Source organism: Microtus ochrogaster, unplaced genomic scaffold, assembly GCF_000317375.1.
Source record: "Microtus ochrogaster isolate Prairie Vole_2 unplaced genomic scaffold, MicOch1.0 UNK45, whole genome shotgun sequence".
Classification (NCBI taxonomy): Eukaryota; Metazoa; Chordata; class Mammalia; order Rodentia; family Cricetidae; genus Microtus; species Microtus ochrogaster.
This window is the reverse complement of record NW_004949143.1, coordinates 2,127,550-2,148,040: the sequence shown is the minus strand read 5'-3', so window position 1 is coordinate 2,148,040 and position 20,491 is coordinate 2,127,550. Positions and strand designations below refer to the sequence as shown.

At 39.1% G+C, this 20,491-nt stretch overlaps 1 protein-coding gene across 5 annotated transcripts in view; it reads left to right on the top strand.

The window, feature by feature from the left end:
- Window positions 1-20,491, top strand: part of Mamld1 (mastermind like domain containing 1) — a 126,892-nt gene that overhangs the window by 86,687 nt on the left and 19,714 nt on the right. For 3 of the 5 annotated variants that reach the window (XM_026777074.1, XM_005369185.3, XM_013354475.2), the window contains one exon: window positions 498-608. The exons of the other annotated variants lie outside the window; for them this stretch is intronic. In XM_026777074.1, coding sequence (XP_026632875.1) covers window positions 498-608 — 111 coding nt within the window. The remainder of the gene's footprint in view (window positions 1-497; window positions 609-20,491) is intronic. 5 annotated transcript variants of the gene reach the window in all.

Below are 20,491 nucleotides of genomic sequence, written 5' to 3'. Positions count from 1 at the left end.
CTCTATAACCTTAAAGTGCCCAGAGTTCTTGGGCCTTGACCCTGCTGGTTCCTGTGCCTGGCTTTCTCTTCCATTTCTCTCCTGTCTAACTTCTGCAGCTTCTTCAAGCTCAGACTCCATTCCTTCTGGAAGCACTGATGGTCCCAAGTGCTTCCGCTTTCTGCTTGGCCTCTCTGTTCTGGAGAGAAGTCAAAGAAACTATGTTTATGAGTGCCTGGGGAGAGAAATGAATGTCAGAAAGTGACCTCTTCAAGGGTACACATGACCGCTTCCTACAAAGAATATCCAAATATCATGGAGTCCAACCAAGCACGGTGCTTGATACCATGGAATTGGCTGTCTGATGGGTGCATGAAGCAGAAAGAATTCCCAAAAGGGTGACTGGTGGCTAGGATGAATGGCAAGAAGACAGAACTAGCAAGCAGAACAGGGAACCCAGCTGGGGGCCTAAGCCCTTGTCTGTGGCTCAGGAGTACTGTGGTTTGATGTCATTATAGGGCTGTTGCCATCGCTGTGCATGGACTACTGCGGCTCTCTGGTTGGAGCACCAGCATCAGCAGTGGAACGCTCTCAATAGCACGCATGGACATGCGCCACCATCTAACCTTGTGAGCCACTTTGTTTTATTCTTATCTGCAATGGGGTGTGTTTGGAGTCTTACTGTGTTGCCGCAGAGCCAGCTCAGATGGCTTGGGGGAAAATGCTTAATGACTAAAGTCATGGCAATTATGCCTAGCTGGTCACCAAGGCAGGATTGGAGAAGGTGTAGGAGAAAAACCAAGCAACCATGACCTCCAAGGATTAGAAGTATAGAAAAGGCTCCAGAGACCCCTTACAGAGAGGCTCCCAGCAGCATTCCACTATGAGCTATCTTCCCAGCCAGACATAGACCCATAGGCCAGGCATGGAGGTCTTCTCTCACCTGCCTCTTCTCTTAATCCTCTGAGGCAGAGGGTTTTATCATTCCAGTCTGTGTTGAGAAGGAAAGCACAGAGAAGTCACCAGAGAGGCCCACAATCACATAGCGAATCAGATAGCCAAGCATCTGGTTCCAGAGCTCGTGCTCATCCTCCTGTGAATGAAGCACTGCCTCCAGAATGTTCTGTTCTTACCTTCCCTTCTTATCCATTTCCTCATCCACAAAATGAGAAAATAGTAGTTGACTGAGGACAAAATGACATAAAACATCCAAAGCTCTTTGAATAAAGCACAAAAAGGACTTTCCATCACTGCCTAAGGCCCGAGTCCTTAAATCTGTCCTCTGGGGCTTGAAGACATGGTCTACAAATCAAGACCTAGGTCAGGACAGAATGTGAGCAGCTCTTCTCCAACCCTGTCTCTATAGTGATGTTGCTAGGAATTGTGGGTTTTGTGCACCTTGGATAGTTTTCTCATTCTAGGCTCAATGGACATGGCAAAGGGTCATATTCACCTTGTAAGCACCCCATTCCAAAGTTCTCAGCACTATTATGCCCCTGCTCCAGCCCTCCCCAATCCTCTGGTCACATAGCATTCTTCCAGCCAGAATACATTAAGAGCTCCCTCTTTCATGGACACTCTCCCACAACTGTAAGGCCATAAAACAATCTGGTCACTCTTCCCAGGGAAACAAAAAAAGAAGAGGTTAGTGTCTGAAGAAAAATTTGGTATCCTTACATAAGAACAAATGGAAACCCCAACGATGGGAAGTGCATGATTCTCACCTTTAGCAACAGCCAGGCTGTCTGTAGAAGCAATGCTCTCCTGATAATATGGCATTCATTAGCTTGGTGGTCTGGTCCTTCCCCTCTGTGGTCATGGTTACTGAGGGAAGACTGGAGATGTATGTGAATGTGGGGCTCAGTTTTTGAAATGAATATATTATTTTAATGTAAGATGAGAAACAAACAGTTAAGAAAGCAGTAATGCCCACTCTAGCTGTCTATCGGGCTCATACTTCTGTGTTTCTCAGCTTGAGAGATTTCATGTTACCAGTGGAATAAATGGTTCTTTTTACATGGAGTGCCCCTTCCACCTAAGCTACGAGGCAAATGCCAGCTGTCCTCATGGAATCAGTTCAATGTGGCAAGTCAAGCAACAGACCTGATATACACAGAGCTCATGCCCATTCAAAGCAGTTGGTGACATCTAGGGAGCCACAACCAAACGCAAATTTCCCTAAACACTCAGAGTCTCGACCAACAATATGGAAAGAATCAGCCCCTCTCCCTTAGAGAACTGAAGAAGGAAAGAGAGATACACTGCTCAGGGCCTGAGAATACTCAGATGGGATCCAGTATGGGTGTGGCCTGAGATCTAAACCCCTGTGGGCAAGGGAGACTCCAGTGGTGAACACTTGGGACTTGAGAAACTCAATATGGCAGAAATAGCAAAGATGCTACAACTCCCTCCAGTGGAGAAATATGAAAATTTAACAATGTCTAGGTCAAATTTGACTGCCAAATAAAAACTGGTCCCAAACTCACAATATAAAGTTGTCCTTTAGAGCTGCTTTGACTTCAGATTACAGTAAAAGACAGGAATATTCAATTATTAGGGAGGGATTCCCCTGATTTATTCCTTCTTGTTCTTCCTACAATAATTCTATATAATAATAGATGACATTATGACATGTTCATATACATATTTTGATCATATTCCCCTTCATGATCTTTACCTAGCCCACCTCTAATACCACTGATCCCTTCCTGTTCCCTAATAATCCTTATGCTTTCGTGACTTTTTTTTAAGATTCTACATAAGAGAAAAGACATTGTAATGTTTGTATTTCTGAGTCTTTAATATACCACTTAACATAAGCAGTTATACCTGTTTTCTGTCAAATGGAGTGATTTCATTCTTCATCAAAACTGAATAATATTCCACTGTGCAATATGACCCCTTTTGTCTATCCATTCATATATTATTGGGCACCTAGGCTAATTCTATATTTTAGTTATTGTAAATAGTGTCATAATAAATATGGATATAAGTATTTCTGTTGTATATTGACTTTAATACTGCAGGGTATAAACCCAGAAATGATATGGCAAAATCATATAGAGGTTCTAGTTTTTACTAACTTTTCTGAAGTGCTGGTCAAGTGCTTCACCAACCTGGAAGATCTACTTTTATTTTATTTTAATTAATTAATTTATTTATTTATTTGGTTTTTCAAGACAAGGTTTCGCTGTAGTTTTAGAGCGTGGCCTGGAATTAGCTCTTGTAGACCAGGCTGGTCAGCTTTTATTTTATTGAGGAACCATCATAATGATTTCCATAGTGGCTACAGTAATTTATAATCCTACCAATAGAGTATAAAGGTATATCCATTCTCTCATCTTTACTAGCATTTATTGGGTTTTTTGTTTGTTTGTTTCACTGATGACTGCTATTCTAACTGAGGATAAGATAGAATCTCAATTTAGTGTTGATTTGCATTTCCCTGATGGCTAAAAAGACTGATCATCTTTTCATGTTTTTATTGACTATTTGTATTTCATTGAAAATTGTTCAGTCAATTTGCCTATTATTGATTAGATTATTTGCTCTTCTTGTTTACTTTTTTACCTATGTACGTATTTTGGATGTTAATCCCATGCCAGATGAATAGTCAGCACAGATTCTTCCATTCTTCAGTCTGTCTCTTCACCCTGCTAATTATTTCCTGAGCTATGCAGAAGCTTTTTAATTTGGTGAGACCCCAATTGTCAATGAGGGTTAGGACTTGGCTCAGTTGTGCCATCAGCCACTGGAGAATGTAACTCACAAGTCTGTTTGGGAGATGCTTGGGAAGTGATGCTATGGAAGTCTGTGGGTAGCAAGAGGCAGCCTCCAGCCACAGTGCCTTCTGCATCTGTGCTTTGCTGCCCATGCAGATCTGCATGGCTAGGACTATGGCTTCATGAGGAGGAGGGATGTGGATGGCAGCCAGTTGGACGAAGAACAGAAAAGCCTGGAATCTGATTCTTGAGGCAGGCTGTGAGGCACAAGGGAAGAGGGCAGCTGCAGTGAAACACACCAAGAAGCACTTGATATTTTGACAACTTTTGAACAAGAGAAAGGGGACTCCAATTTGTCTAGGAGAAGACTGAATTAATCCTTTGCTGGGCCAGGTCCGTTGTATATATTCAACAAGAAGTCATAGAAGCAGTGGGTCCTTAGCAACTATGAAGAGACAACAGTGTTATCTGCCCTACCTGAGACACTAGGGCTGAATTATGTGCGAAGGCAGATTCCTCTTAGTCCATCCTAAAGGGGAATGCACAGAGCAAGCACTTTGTTCAGACTCAGTGCAGAGTTCACTTTCTTCCAGGCACAGATAGCAGAAGTACTGACAGCCATGTAGATACTAAATGACAAGTGTGACTCCAGGATGACTTCAGGTGGGCAGGAGGGCCTAAAGATACCATTGCAGCAGCTTGCTGGGGCCACATGCCACTTGGGAACCAGGTCCTAAACTGGTCAAATAGGTCTGACAGTGTATACACAAAGGGGAAAGAAAGAAAAAGCCATACCCACCCACCCCCATCTCCAGGCTGGGCCAGGACCCAGAGGGATTAAGTACAGCACGCTGATGATCTCTCCGTGTCTATCTCTCTCCCTCACTACTTGCTCATACCCCAAAGCCTTCCAATAGAGTAGCGGTGGAGCCCCAAGACTCCTTTTGTGTTGTACTTCACGCTTAGTAGTGCATGGGCTCTAATTACTGCCTCTCAACAGCGCAGCTTATATTATCTGCATTCAAGCTACGGCCTCCCATTGAAAACAAAAAATGATCAGTGAGGTTCACAGAATTCCTTCTGCAATGAAAGCTACATCAGCTCATTTTAGACTGCAGTCAGGAGAGTTAGAAACTGAACCTCTCTCAGAATATCTCTGAATTATCTCTCAGAATAATTCATTAACATTTTTACAATGACCTTTAACTTACTGAAAGATATGACCTCTCTGATCAAATCAGATGCACCACCTGTGGAAGGAGAACCTGTCACCTTGGGTTTGCAAGTCCTTCCACTTGCTTTGCTGCCTGTTTTCTCCTCATTCATTGGGGAGGGCAGCATTTCCTGACATGTCCACATTTTCTCTTTTCACTAATTCTGGTGGTGGGTAGCATTTCAAAGGTTAGTTTTGGTGAAATGCCAAAGCAGAAATCTTCGGAGGCAAGCTCGGCTGCCTGGTGTAAGGCAGCTGATAACTAAGGAAGGGCCTAGATTATCCAGATGAGGAAGTGGGGAGGGGGACACATGTCAGACTTCCAAGAGCCACTGATCAGAGTCCAGGCTTGACCTGCAAGCATCTTCTCTACCAGACATGAACGTGTTTTCCTGAGTGAGCCTTTTGATTTCATACCTAACAGGGCCATGCTGTCACACTTAGCTTTTCCTTTCTGTCTTCACTGAGCTACAAATCTGTTTAGTTTGGGACAAATAGTTTCGGAGGCTACTGTAAGAGGATAAATGTTAGGCACACTGTGACATACATTTGGAGAGATTGATCACTAATACCCCAGCGTTGAACAGCTGTCTTTTAATCACTCTGGATTTACAGGAAATGTAACAGCGATGCTCAAACACTTAGCACAAAGATTACCAATAATCAATTTTTTCCCAGTTTCCTTTTGTGTTTCTGGGTATTGGTAATGGTGTTTCACCCTAAAGCTTTCCCCTTTTAGATCCACCAGGATCATAAATCACAGGCCTATGGAAACCTTGCCTGAGTCTATTGTACCTTTAGGCTATATCCCTTAGAGGTTGGCAGAGCCCATAACTTCGACCTGCTTTTAAAAAACTCCTAGTACTCTGACCTGGCTGCTTTTGAGCTTGAAGGGAACAGAAGAATAGACTAAAGTGAACCTATTCAAATATTCAAATACCTACAGGCTCCAAATTCTCAAGTTAAACCAATGATGGACCAAAAGTATGTGGGAAAAAATCTGTGTGTTATGAGCACATACGTTTTTCTTGTCATTACTTCCTAAACATATAACATTATTATTTGCTATAATCAGACTTTCCTTTGGGCTGCCAGCTCACCAAATAATGACATGGAGACTTATTATTACTTATGAAAGCTCAGCCTATAAGCTTAGGCTTGGTTCTAACTAACTCTTGTAACAACCCATTTATATTAATCTATGTTCTATCATGTGGCATTACCTCTTTTCTATCTTGCACCTCCTGTTTCCTCTGTGTCTCCTTTTTCCTTCTTCCCAGAGGTCTCTCTGTCCCCAGAAGTCTCGCCTAAACACTTCTTTACTAAACCAATCAGAAGGTTCCCTGGCAAAGACACATCTTCACAGTGTAACCAAGTATTCCTCAATAATGTGTATTGTATTACATAGTGTAAGTAATCTAGAAATGATTTAAAGTATAAGAGGATGTATATAGTATCTATGGAAATACAACCATTTTCTTCAAAGGACTTCAGCATGCACAGACTTTGGAATCTGAGGGAATCCCTCACATCAGTCTTGTCCTGTGGCATCGCTGATTCCTGACTCCAGCATGAATAAGAGCTCCGAAGATAACAAGTAGACAATAGGGTTCCTGTTTAGTGGTTGATTGAAGCACAGGAGTTGCATGTTAGACTGGAAAACAGGCAGCTTATACTCACAAAGAGGGAAGGTACAGAGTTTCAGTTGCATCAGAAGAAAAAGTTCTACAGATAGACAATGATGACAGTTACAACACACCGTGGAAGAATCCATGGAAGAATTCCATGCCACATGGTTGTACAGTTTAAAAGGTTGAGACAGTTGATGTTCTGCCACATATGGTGTGTAGCACAAAACAACATTTCTATCCACATAGACTGAATGTACAAGAGTGTTTCCCTAAGATTAGAATGGAACTGAGAAATTCCTATCATCTGCTGATGTCATAGCCATTTCTGTCAAAAAGCATTACATTATCGTGGGATGCTGAGCTGATCAAACTGACTTCACTACCACTTCAATAAAAGAACATGTGCAGCTGTGTACTCAATACTTCATGGAAGTGAGAAGAAATGGTTACATTGCTAGCTTTTTGTCATCACCTAGACTTTCATGTTTGAGTGTGCTCTTACTACTTATACACAAGAAGTTTATAACAATTGGCATGTTATACTAGCAGTTACTCTTCTCGCATTTACTGAGTCTCTTGATTGCATCACAATGCCACAGTAGAGTCATTGACCTGTATGTATCATGTAGATTTGTATAAGTACACTCAAATGTGTCCCCATAATGATGAAATCACCTAGCAACACATTTCTATGCCCCTATGATTAAGTGACACATAGCTGTCTCAAAACAGCAAAATTGAAAAGGAAATATTCTAAAGTTTTAAAACACTTGTTAATCCTCCACTAATTAAAAGCAACCTTTTCAAATATTATTAATGTGCAGTATCAAAACAGCATCAAGCTTGCTGTCCATTTTCCTGCTTAGGAGCAGCCATGAGTGGACGTCTGCTCATCACTTAGTACAAATCATGTCGTAGTGAGCACATGTAAGTTAATCACTCAAAATTGAGTTACTGCACATATCCATTGCATAGAAATAAATCTCCTGGTAAATTAAACAATATGATTGGCATTCTCTGCAAATTTTAGAGAAATGGCAACCTGGGAGGTACAAAGAAATGACTTCACTAGAAATAGGTATCATCACTAATTTTGAATAGTATGAGAAGCCCTATATGCTTCATCTGCTCTCTGAGTACCTACAGGTCTGAGAGCACCAGAAAGGCTGACAGCTTTCTAGATACTAAAGAGCCAATAGAGGATGTTGTCATCCAGGATTGACTCTGTGAGCAAGTTCAGGGCTTTGAAATACAGTTCTGGCAAAGGTTGGGGATCTCAACTACAATGAGAACAGGTTCCAATGTCTGGCCACTGACACACAGAGTAAGAAACTAGAGCCTCTGATAAGTGTTCAGTTCAAATGAATTGTAAAAAGTTGGCACATCTGGTTGTTATGCACACAAGACCTTTAGTTTTGAGCTCTTGGTGGTTTGGTAATATCTACTTTTGAGAGTTATTTGTGTCTTCACAGTGACCCCACTCACTGCTACCCCTCAGCCACAGGAAACTTTCTTGCCTAGCTTTGAATGTGAGCAATAAATGTGGCCCTTTAAATAAGTGTAAGAATGTGGGGAGGAGGGAATAAACCAGGGACGGAGGTCCATCTGCTAGTCTTCACAGAATCCCAAGTTCTTGAGACTATTGGTATGGCTACTTCTATTGCTGATAGAAGCTCTTAGTCTTCAAGACTTAAGGACTTTAATGAACTCAGCTCTTTTCATGTTGGGTAGAAGAAAGATCTCTGGCCCTCATGTAAGGACACTGACTGCATTGCATCTTTATGATCTAGTTGTGTTTCTGGTGTTTCTACAACATTTGTGGAATGTCTGAATATATGTATTTCTTCAGCTTCCAACAAATTGTGATGTGCTTCCGGTAGTCCTTGGTACACTGTATTCTGTTGTTGCTGCTGTCATTGTTGTTAGTGACATTTATAAGAACAAAACAAGATGTCTGGCAGCCATTTCACAAACTACAGCAACAGTCACACATGATAAGAAAAGCCCAGAAGACAGCTAGTTTAGGAATTCAAGTCACTTGTGTCATTGTTTGTTTTTGAAGTTGAGATGTATTCGTACCACTGAAAGGTAGCACTGAGGCCCCTGGTAAAGTCAGTCAACTACAGTCTTACAAGCTGTGTGTGAGTAGTCTCCACTTACAGTGTGTCCAGAGCTGCCATTTGGTTCTGACTAGCACAGGATCAGGTGAGCATGATTTAAAGGCTACTTGGCATATGTTCTTTCTTCTTAGGCTTAAAATGCAAATTAGTAAGAACACTTAGCTATTCTGATTCATGAGGGCACATGTAATCCTAGTACTTGGGACACTGAGGCAGAAGGATCACAAATTAGAGGTCAGCTTGGATGTGGTTACATACCCCCTCCACTCCACACTCCACAAAAGAATGATGCTGTCGTTGCTGTCTTTGGGTAAGCTTTGTGTAGGTTGGCTTTCTGTCACTTTGTAAGACAAGAGGATTTCTTTGGCTCACACTTCTCAGTCCACAGTCAAGGCAGAACACTATGGTGGGGAACACATATTTCACCAAATCTCTTCAGTTCACAGCACAAGGAAACAAAGAAGCCCAAAGAGACAGGGCTATTGGGATTTAAGGACACACCTCACTGATCTAACTTCCTTCCCCTTGGCTGGCCGTAGAGACCTTACCTCCCAGCACTGCCCACCTCTGCCACAGCACCACATGCTGGTGATCAGGCTGCTATCACAGGGCCTTCAAGAAGCATTCAGCAAGCCGGGCGGTGGTGGCGCATGCCTTTAATCCTAGCACTCGGGAGGCAGAGGCAGGCAGATCTCTGTGAGTTCGAGACCAGCCTGGTCTACAAGAGCTAGTTCCAGGACAGGCACCAAAAGCTACGGAGAAACCCTGTCTCGAAAAATAAAAAAAAAAAAGAAGCATTCAGCATTCAAGAAATAGCAAGCTCACATCACAGGATTGGAAATAATAAGACATTTATTGTTATTACTTTCAGATGGAAATTTTGTCCCTGGATTTTTTGTTTTCATTTATTTTGGTCATTTGACAGATACATTAATAATTGCTTTTATTTGCTTTATTAATTTTTAATTTGAAAACATCTTTCCTAGGCCAGTTATATCACAAGGAGTTACTTTACTTTATTTGCATCCTCAGTAAGGGAACTGAATTTCATTAATTCTCTATTAATTGCTATATTTAGAACAATCTAGATCAAAGAATTAAAATAGGGTTGATAGGGCAGTCTCTGGCAATGCTTTAACCATAGACATTTTCATTCACTTCATAGAAGTTCAGAGACATACGCGGCTGTTCTACCACGCTCTTTCTCTAGCCGTTTCCCCAGCTCAGGAATTATGCCACATTAGAAGTGATAAAATTATAACCAAGGCTCAACCATTAAAAAAAACTGTGTTAGTAAAATTTTAAGTGGTGGCGTAACCTCAGGAATTTACAAGTATCCACAAAGATCCTGTGGCAAGCCATAAATTGACTTGTGACTTGTTAGACCTAGATAGGTTGATATTACTATAGATTTTAGGTTCCTCCTCCACGAATAATTTAACACAAATTACAGTATCTTGATGTCAATCAGCTGAGTGAGATTCTAGTTCCATATGTCCTCCCAGAGACTTCAGAGATTTGAAGACAGCCGAGATGTATCATCTGTCTCCACAATGTGCCAAATTCTTTGCCACTCTCCTGGCTGCTTGCCTCTGACCTAAGTACAGGGTGCTAAGAGAAGACCTTCTGAATGGTACGAATTGACCAGATCAGTAGTTCTCAACTTGTGCATCATGACCCTTTCGCAGGGGTCTTATATTAGATATCCTGCTTATCATATATTCACATTACAATTTATAATGGTAGTAAAATTATAGTTGTGAGGTAGCAATGAAAATAATTTCATGGTTGGGGGTCACTATAACATGAGGAACTGTATTAAAGGGTTGCAGCACCAGAAAGGTTCAAGCCCAATGGGCTAGAGCAAACAAAATGCTCCAGGCGTGTTTGGTGCAGTGGAGAAGAGGAGACTCCCCCAATTCTTTCCCATCCATCTGCCTTGTTCCCACTGTCCCACTCACTGGGTAGCAGCCACATCCCTCAGCAGCCCTGCTCATTGTCTTTGCCAATTCCAGCCCATAACACCCCACCACACACACACACACACACAGAGAGAGAGAGAGAGAGAGAGAGAGAGAGAGAGAGAGAGAGAGAGAGAGAGAAACTGATAAGCATTTCTCTGTAACTCTGTATTTTCTTTGTATCTATTCTCTAGTCTCCAAGTAGGTAAAGTGTTTGATGCAATGTTGGACAAATGAACAAAGAAAGGGAATGAGCCCTTGCGATGGCTCTAGAGTCGTCAGCAGACTACTCAGTAAGACTCTTTATAGGCTTTTGTTCCATTATCATCTCTGAAATCACATCTTGACTTTCTGGTGTGTTATTGGACTTTTCAAAAGATTTTAAAATTCAGAAACTTGGCTCCAATAATTGCTCTTAGGAGCTAACACTGCCTCTTTTCTATAGGTACATTCAGTTTGGATCAATTATTTTCTTCACAAAAACTCACAAAGTACATATTGAAGTTTGCATCAGAGTTAAATACAATGTCCAGTCTCTTAATTTTCGATTACATTGTTGCTTTTCAAATGTGTATCGTATTCTACTAATGCAAATTTAAGAGCTTGAGTACTGAGCTAGAGATCTGAATGAAAAGCAACCCCAAGATGGTGATATTTGATCTGTACTTGGGTATATTTGCTGGAATGTGCTGGATATTGCAGGTGTGTTACACTTCTCTTTAAGAAAGCTAGTCTAAGTGATAAAGAAATATAACTCAAGGCTAAGCAAGGTTACACAGACCTTGGGCTTCAGCATTAGAAACAGGGGGATCTTGTATACAGTCATACTATCCAGAATGTTCCTTTCTCATCTGATCTTGGAAGCTAAGCAGGGTCTGGCCTGGTTGGTATTTGGATGGAAGACATATAGGGTTCCTTTATTTATTTATTTATTTATTTATTTATTTATTTATTTATTTATTTAAGATTTCTGCCTCCTCCCCGCCACCGCCTCCCATTTCCCTCCCCCTCCCCCGATCAAGTCCCCCTCCCTCATCAGCTCGAAGAGCAATCAGGGTTCCCTGACCTGTGGGAAGTCCAAGGACCACCCACCTCCATCCAGGTCTAGTAAGGTGAACATCCAAACTGCCTAGGCTCCCCCAAAGCCAGTACGTGCAGTAGGATCAAAAACCCATTGCCATTGTTCTTGAGTTCTCAGTAGTCCTCATTGTCCGCTATGTTCAGCAAGTCCAGTTTTATCTCATGCTTTTTCAGACCCAGGCCAGCTGGCCTTGGTGGGTTCCTGATAGAACATCCCCATTGTCTCAGTGTGTGGGTGACATATAGGGTTCTTTAACCTGAGACTGGTAGCTTAGAACAGACCTTATGAATTCGGAAATCTGAGGAGCCAGGCTAGGTTGTCTATCAATTAGAATATATTCAGTTTCTGATAACTATCAACCCAGTTCACTATGGTTTAAACAAAAAGCAATAATTAATTTAAAACATATCGTACTGACTCCTACAAGGGAAAGTGCATCAGTTGGGTGGCTTCAAGTTGTCCTAAATCATCAGCTTAACTCTGTAACCAGAGATTTGGTACTATCTTTTAGAACTTCCTTCATCCTACAGCTAGCTCCCCCTTGTGGGCACACTGTAGCTGTCTGCAATTCTAGAGGCTGCCAGCTTCCTCCTGCCCCACCCCCACCTTGACCCCATTCAAAGAATGCCATTCCAGTCTCTATGTCAGAGGAGCAAGGAAACTGCTTCCTTAGAAGCCCCTCGATTTCAGGGGCTTGTTGGATAGAAAGGACAATATACATACTTGCTGCTCGCTGTCAGCAAAACTGAATGGCCCGCCTTTAAAATCCTGGGTGGGGATGAGGTTCCTCCCAAACATTTCCAAGCCACTTGGATGAGAATGGGTAGAGCTATCTAGAGAAGGCAGACACATTTGATGTTGAATAGGCTACCTATCTGCCACCTTGCACTGCTGCAGTCAGCCTTGGTGACTGTCCTCATGCATTCACTCACTCTTGCCATGATCTCACTTTCCCAAATGCTCAACCCTATGGAAATCCAATTATGCTTTGGGCCCAGTCTCTAACTGAGAATTCCTAGGGATGTGCCATCCTTAGAACTGCATCTGTATGTGTCTCCTCATGTTCCGAGGACCCTCAATTTCTAAGTTCATCTGAGTAGTCAAAAAATAGGGACAAAAAAAGGAAAATTTTCTGATTTGAAAAAATGAAATTAAAAAGCAACATTGAGTGGTCAGTGAACCGTAATCCCCGAAGCTCTTGCTTCTCTGAGGTTCAATCTCCTTTTCTGTTGTAATACTTTGTTAAAATGTAGTGTCTAGGTCCCACGTCTAGAATTTCTGATTCCATGGGACAATGTGGGACCCGGGAATTTTTATTTTCAGTGGGTTCCCAAGGGATGCTGCTGCCTCTGTTCCAACTCTCCTACTCTGGAAACCTCTTGCGTGAACAATCCCCATGGATCCTTCCAGTTTTGATTTTTAGAACTCTAGAATTTTGTAGTGACTCAAAATACATGGTTTTCTAACTGAAACATACTAAATTCTACAACGTGAAGAGGTGTAAATATCTTGAAGGACACGTTAGGGCTCCTATATAAGTACAAATTATACCTACAGATCAACCTTTCCCAGTCCCTCCCCAACCTTACTCCCCCCCCCCCGCCAGCCTTGGATAGCTCTGCCACTTGACCCTTATTTCAATGAGATCATCTGTTTGGGATTCTGTGTACAGGTAGGACCATGGAATATTTGTCATTCTTGTCTTATTTCACTTAACATAATCTCCAGTTCCACCCACACTAACACAAATAATAAGTTTTCATTCTTTTTATGCCTGATGATATTCCATGCAGATTGGTACCATATTTTCATTACCCATTTATCTGATGATGGACACTATTATGAGTGATGCTACAATAACTTGGCAATGCAGATGTCTCTTCAACATGGCTAAGTCCATTTCCCTTGGTTGTACATCTAGTGGTAGGACAGCTGGATGATGTGGTAAGTGTATTCTAATTTTTGAGGAATAGCTACATTATTTTATGTAATGTTTGTACTAATTACCATTCCCTCAGAAATGTACAAGACTTCTAGTTCTTCCACATCCTGGTAGCACTTGTTCTCCTTAGCATCTTTGATAAGAGTCACTCTGACTGTGGAGAGGGGGGATATTTCACTATGGTTTACATTTACAGTGTCTAGTAATCTTGAAACAGATGCCTGCTGATCATTTGTGTTTCTTTCTTTATGAATGGTCTGTTTAGCTGAGTATCCTATATGTTTCTCGGGTTTTTTAATCAATTTTTTGTTGTTTAGTTTTGTCTATGTTGGGTTTTTAAAATTCAGCCCCTTATCAGATGCAATATTCTCTTCTAAGCAAAGTGTTTGATCGTTTTCTGTACTGAAGCTGATTTAATACTCTGTCTATCTTTGCCTTCTGGATCCTATCCTAAAACAAATCTTTGTTCACTCTAATTTTCTGACCCCTCCCCCTTATGTTTTTCCAAATAGTTTTGTAATTTCAGGTCTTACATGTGACAACCACTTTGTTTTTTCATGCCCCTTTATATTTTTTGAGCTGACTTCCAACTCACTATGTAGCCATGGATGACCTTGAATTTCTGCTCATTCTTTACCTCCCAGGTGTCAAGATTACAAATTTATGACCACATGCCCAGTTTTTACATCCCAGGAATGGAATCCAGGGCTTCCTGGGTGTTAGGCAAATAATTGAGCTATGTCCCCAGGCCCCACTTAAGACTTTAATACATTTTGAATTAGATTTTTGTAACTCAGAAACTTAGGGATTTACCTGCATTTTTTTAGGCAAATAACCAGTTTTCCCAATACCATTTATTGAAAAGACTGTTCTTTTCCCAATGTTGAAAATAAGTTTTTTTGGAACTTTTGTTGAAAATAAGTTAGGCACAGATAGATAGATAGATAGATAGATAGATAGATAGATAGATAGATAGATAGATAGATAGATAGATAGATAGATAGATTTTTATGGTTCCCTTGGTTTATGTGTTTGTTATGTGTTTGTTGTTATGCTAGTAACATGCTGCTTTAATTACTGTAAATTTTTAGCCTGTTAACAAATCCTGCTTTGTTCTTTTTGATCAAGATGGCTCTAGTGATTTGTAGGTTTGGGTAATTCCATACAAACTTTAGAATTGTTTTTGCTAATTCTATCAAGAATACCATGTGATTTTTGAAAAAGGTTGCACTGAATCTAAATCACTTTGTGTTGGCAGAGGCTGCTCATTCATTCCCTACTGCCCAGACCTGAAATAATTACACATAAACTATATTATTTAAAACACTTCTTGGCCAATAACTTAAGTTTTATATATTATATTATATATAAACTTTAGTATTGCTAGCTAGATCTTATATCTTAAAATAACCCATTTCTATTAATCTGTGCATTACCATGAGGCTCATCCTTTACCAGTAAAGTTCCCAGGCATCTGTCTCCAGCAGTAGCAGCCTAAATGGCTTCTCTCTGACTCCACCTTCTTTCTCCCAGCATTCAGTTTAGTTTTCCCACCTAACTCTATTCAACTCTATCACAGGCCAAAGCAGCTTCTTTATTCATTAACCAATAAAAGCAAAATATATACAGAAGAACTTCCCACATCATCTCCCCTTTTCTGTCTAAATAAAAAGGAAGGTTTTAAATATAACAGAGTAAAATTACATATAACAAAACAGATATCAAGCAACAATTAGAGTTACAATAATTATATCTACTTTATCTTTTATCATAACTAAGAAAATAAATATCTATCTATTCATCAACTTTATCAAAGACTCCAGAAGAATATAATATTACCTAACTTAACAGGAAAAGCATTGTTAGCAACTTCCAAAACTCTAGAATTGAGTTAGATTAGAGTTACCTCTAATCTAGTTAGAATAGAGATACCTCGCTATCTGGACAGTCACCTAAAGTTCTTCTGTAACATTAGGGTACCCATCTTCAGCCTATAGGCCCATAGTATCTGGCAGACTTTTCCATGAAGCAGAAAATTTCAAAGACATTTCCACCTATACTGGTAGTTGTCAGTCACTTTCTTCTGTGTCCTGCAGAATGTCTGACAGACTCTTTAATTCAGCAGGAACCCTGAAGGACTGTCTTATCTTTAGACAAGTTAAACAGTCATTTTTCTGTAGGTCTTGCATGTCCAGTTCATACAGCATAACATCAATCAGTCCAGGCAAGAGCATTTCTTGCCCAAATGTCTAGCAAATTCCATAAGGAGCCTCTTTGATGCCCATTTTCCTCTTGAAGTAGATATGTCTCATTGTCATGAAAAGTCCTAATTTCTTAAACATTTTAGATGCCATATTCCATTAATCTTTGAAAGGTTTGAAGAATATCTAGCCATCTGAAATATATTGCTATACATCTAAAAAACCTAACATGACTACAAGCTTAACTATTATAGATGATTAACTATTAACATGTATTTCTTAATTATACAATACATTTTTAAATGAGCCACACAAACACAATACCTTAATCAAGAGCAGAAATATACATATAACAAAATTGACCTTAAATTTGTATCAATAAACTGTTCCATACCAACACAAAGTATACATCTCCATAGTATATCCCCCTTTAAATGTAAATAAATATTTATAAACAATATTTCAGAATTTTGGCATAGTTCTCTCCAAACTGCTTCTTGCTTTTTGTTGGGCAAAGTAATTTTAGGTGTTTATGAAGACCTTCACTGGGTCTTGTTACATTGAACCACATTAGTCTGGAAGAAATCCCCAGGTTCTCATCTTCTGTGGAAACAAAATCAGAACCTCTTTTCCAAAGCAACATATCCTTAGACCCAAATTTTGAAGTCAAGATACCTTTAAAATATATATGTTGGTTTAGCTTAGCAGCCCATACAATGAAATATCTCTCTGTACTTAGCTCATTCACAGTCAAAAATTTCAAAGAAAACACAATAGTATACATAATCCAGACTCTCTGTATACATTCCATCTTTATGTGGCTTATTTTTATTTATTCCTTTAATCCATGAATATCTGTACTGTGTCTCTTTATAGACTTTTTAAAAAAAACATTTACTTCTTTTTATAACTGTCTATATTCTTTTTTTCTCTCCTAAGCCTATGTACATTTATTCAACACCATGACCCATTTAGAGGTCTTTTCCATCTGAACTTGTCTTTATTGTGTATCTGTAATCCTTTTCTGACCAGGACCACTTCTTCAAATGCTAAGCTGCATGACTAGTACTAAGGTTGCCTTACCTTTTGGCTTGGCCCAGTAAAACATGGTGGAGGTATGTTCACTACCTCTGCAAGCCATGCACACTGCCTCAGTTTGAATATGAAGCAGGTCTATGATGCACCATTAAGCAGTTTGTAACACGATGCTCATGAACTCCATTCAAGTGCTTGGCTTCCTGAAAGAACCAGAGTTCATGCTGCCCAAACTAGGAAGCCGTCATTTCTTATTCTGAGTCAGTAAGCCTTTCCTTAAAGGGGCCCTAGTGCTCCTGTTCACTGCCAGCAAACAGAGCCTATCCAAAAAAAAAAAAAAAAGAATATGTGGCTAAACTTTGTTTTGTTGTGTGTGTAGAATTCCTTCGAAGCTCTCTCAGGTTATATGGATTTAGGTGGCACACATGGACATCACACATCAACTTTGTGTAGTTTGGGCATTTTACAATATTGATTATTCTACTCTATGAACCAAAAATGTCTTTAATTTTATCCTCTTCAGTTTCTCTCATCAATGTTTAAAATGTTTCATGATAGAGGTCTTTTGCCTCTTTAGCTAAATTTGTGCATAGGTACCTTTTTAAATCTACAAATGAAATTTGTTTCTTGATTTCTATTTCAAATAAATCATCATTAGTATCTAATAGTGATGATCATTTTTGTGTGCTGTTTTATATTCTGCAACTTTGGTGAATTTATTTAGTATATAAGTAACTTTGGAAGTTTCTATATGTAAGGTCTTATCACTTGAAAACAGTGACATCTGACTTCTTTTTCAATTTGGATGTGTCCTCATTTTTTTATTTTATTTGTGTCCTCCTTTTCTTAACCTCACTAACAATCCATTTTATCTTCTTTAAAAATGGTGTTGTTGAGCCGGGTAGTGATGGCACACACCTTTAATCCCAGCACTCAGGAGGCAGAGGCAGGTGGATCTCTGTGAGTTCAGGGGCAGCCTGGTGTATAAGAGCTAATTCCAGGACAGGCTCCAAAGTTACAGAGTAACCCTGTCTCAAAAGAAATGTTGTTGTTGTTGTTGTTGCCACTGCTGTTATTTTATTATTATGTTTGTATGATATGGGGGAGCACATGCCACAATATATATAGAGGTCAGATAACACCTTTGTGGAGTAGGTTCTCTTTTTCCATCTTTATTTGTTTACCAGGGATAGAACTCAGATCACCAGGCTTTCATAGCAAGCTCCACTACCCACTGACTCATTTCACCGGCTCTCTTCTATCTTATCATAAAACCATCTCTTTGTTTCATTGATCATTTAAATTAAATTTTCTTAGTCTCTATTTCTTTGTGAATTTTGTTTTTTTGTTTTATTTTCTGCTTGAAGTTTTAATTCTTTCCTTCTAAATTTAGGTTCAGTTAGTTTTAGTTTTTCTAGTTCCTTGGGATGCAGTATTAGAGATTTCTCTTATTTGATTGTTATAAATTTCCCTCTCAGTAGGGTTTTGGATGTATCCATAGATTCAATTTTCATTTTCACATGGTTCAAGAAAGTTTAAACTTCCTTATTTGATGACGGAAGGATATCTCAGTAGTTAAGAGTACTGTTTGCCTTTCCAGAGAACCTGGATTCATTCCCAACACCCACATGCTGGCTCATAATCATCTGTAACTCCATTTCCAGGGGATATTATGCCCTCCTCTGACTTCTGTGGGCATTGCACATATATGGCACGCAAACATACATGCTGCCAAAATACTCATACACAATAATAATAAATGAAAACTTTCCTTCTTGATTTCTTTCTTGACTCATTTGTTATTCAAAAGTAAGTTATTTGATTTCCATGTTTTTATAGTTTCCAATGTTTCTCTTTTTCTTGATTTTTGACTTTATTGCATCATGATTAGAAAAATATATATAATAAATATAATTTCAGTTATTTTAAATTCATTGAAACTTATTTTATGTAATATTGTACAGTCTTTAGTATTCAATGCTTTCATTATTAATCTGTCCTAGATAATATTCTGCACAGGGAAAAACATGTATTCTATAGCTGCTGGAAAGGGATGTCCTATAAATAGTCCATTTGGTCTCAGTTGAAATTCTGTCATCTCTTTCTTGATTCTCCACTTGGATGATCCATTCATTATTGAAAGGAAAGGGTTAATGTCTCCAATATTATTGTATTAGAGTCTATCTCTCCCTATAGGTTTATTAAAAATTTAAATTATACATTTGTGCATTCAGATATCCAGTACATGTATTTTTCAGCTTTCTGTCACTGTGGCAAAATACTTCAACAACCTAAAAGGAAGAGAGATTTATTTTGGCTCACAGTTTCCAAGGTTTCCATCCACAATGACTTGGCCCCCATTGCTTTGTGCCTAGAATGAATCTGAACATCAGAGTGAAACAAACCATCTCACATTTTGTGGCTAGGAAGCTAAATCAAGAAGAATGAGGCTAATGCCCCAAATACCTTCAAAGACACTACCCTCACAATACATACTCACACACACAATGACATAAATTCCTATAACTATGCCCCATCTGCTAAAGATTCCACCACATTCCAGTAGCACCATGAGATGGAGACAGAGCCTTCAAATGATGAGTTTAGGTGTTAATGAGCTATTAAAATCCAAACTCCTTAGACACTATATAATAACCTTCCTTTATCTCTTTCTACTGTTTTGGATTTAAAAATCTGTTTTATTTGACATAGGTATGGCTGTTTCTTCCTTTCTGGAATTCTGGAATCCCTTTTACATGAAATTTTCTTATCTCATCCCTTCATTTTTAGTATATGTGTGTTCTCAAAGACAAATTAGTTTCTTGTAACCAATATGTGATTGGGTCTTTCATTTTTATCTGTCTCATCACTCTATGAATTTTAATTAGATAATTTGGTCCATTTACATTCAAGGTAATTACTGGTATCTTAAGATCTTACTATTACTGTTATTTAAAGTTATTTTCTAATCATATTGTAGTCTATTCCCCCCCCCAAAGTCTTCCTTTGTGGTTAAGTGGATTACTCCAGTCATGTGTTTGATCTCTCACTTATATCTGAGTTTTCCATTACAGATATTTACTTTGTGGCTACCATGAGGCATATAAAAATAATTTATTTTCTAAATGTTACCATCTTGGTTTGGCTGTAAAGATAACTACAGAATCAAAAAGAAAGAGAAAATATACTAATAAGAACACTTTCCATGTGCACTCTATTTCTTCTCATCTTTTGAATGTCTGATACTCCACTTTGTGACTTTGTGTATTGCTCATCTTTTAGTATATTAATGTATTCATATTTTTATTTTCCCTTTGGTCTTCATCCTAAGGCTATGAATAATTTATGTACCATGCTTACAGAATTAGATAATTCTCAATTTCTATAATTACTCTTTTTTGTGAGTTGAATACCTTCCCATGTTGAATTTTCACTCATTAGTATCTTTTGCTTTAGTGTTTGCTTGTGTAAAAGGTCTCAGAAAGATCTGCTCTCAACTTCTGCTTGGGAATGTTTTTATCCCTTCTTCCTCCTCTAGAAAAGATAGCTCTACTAGATATAGTATGCTCGGCTAACAGATTCCTTTTTTTCTTTAGTACTGTAAAA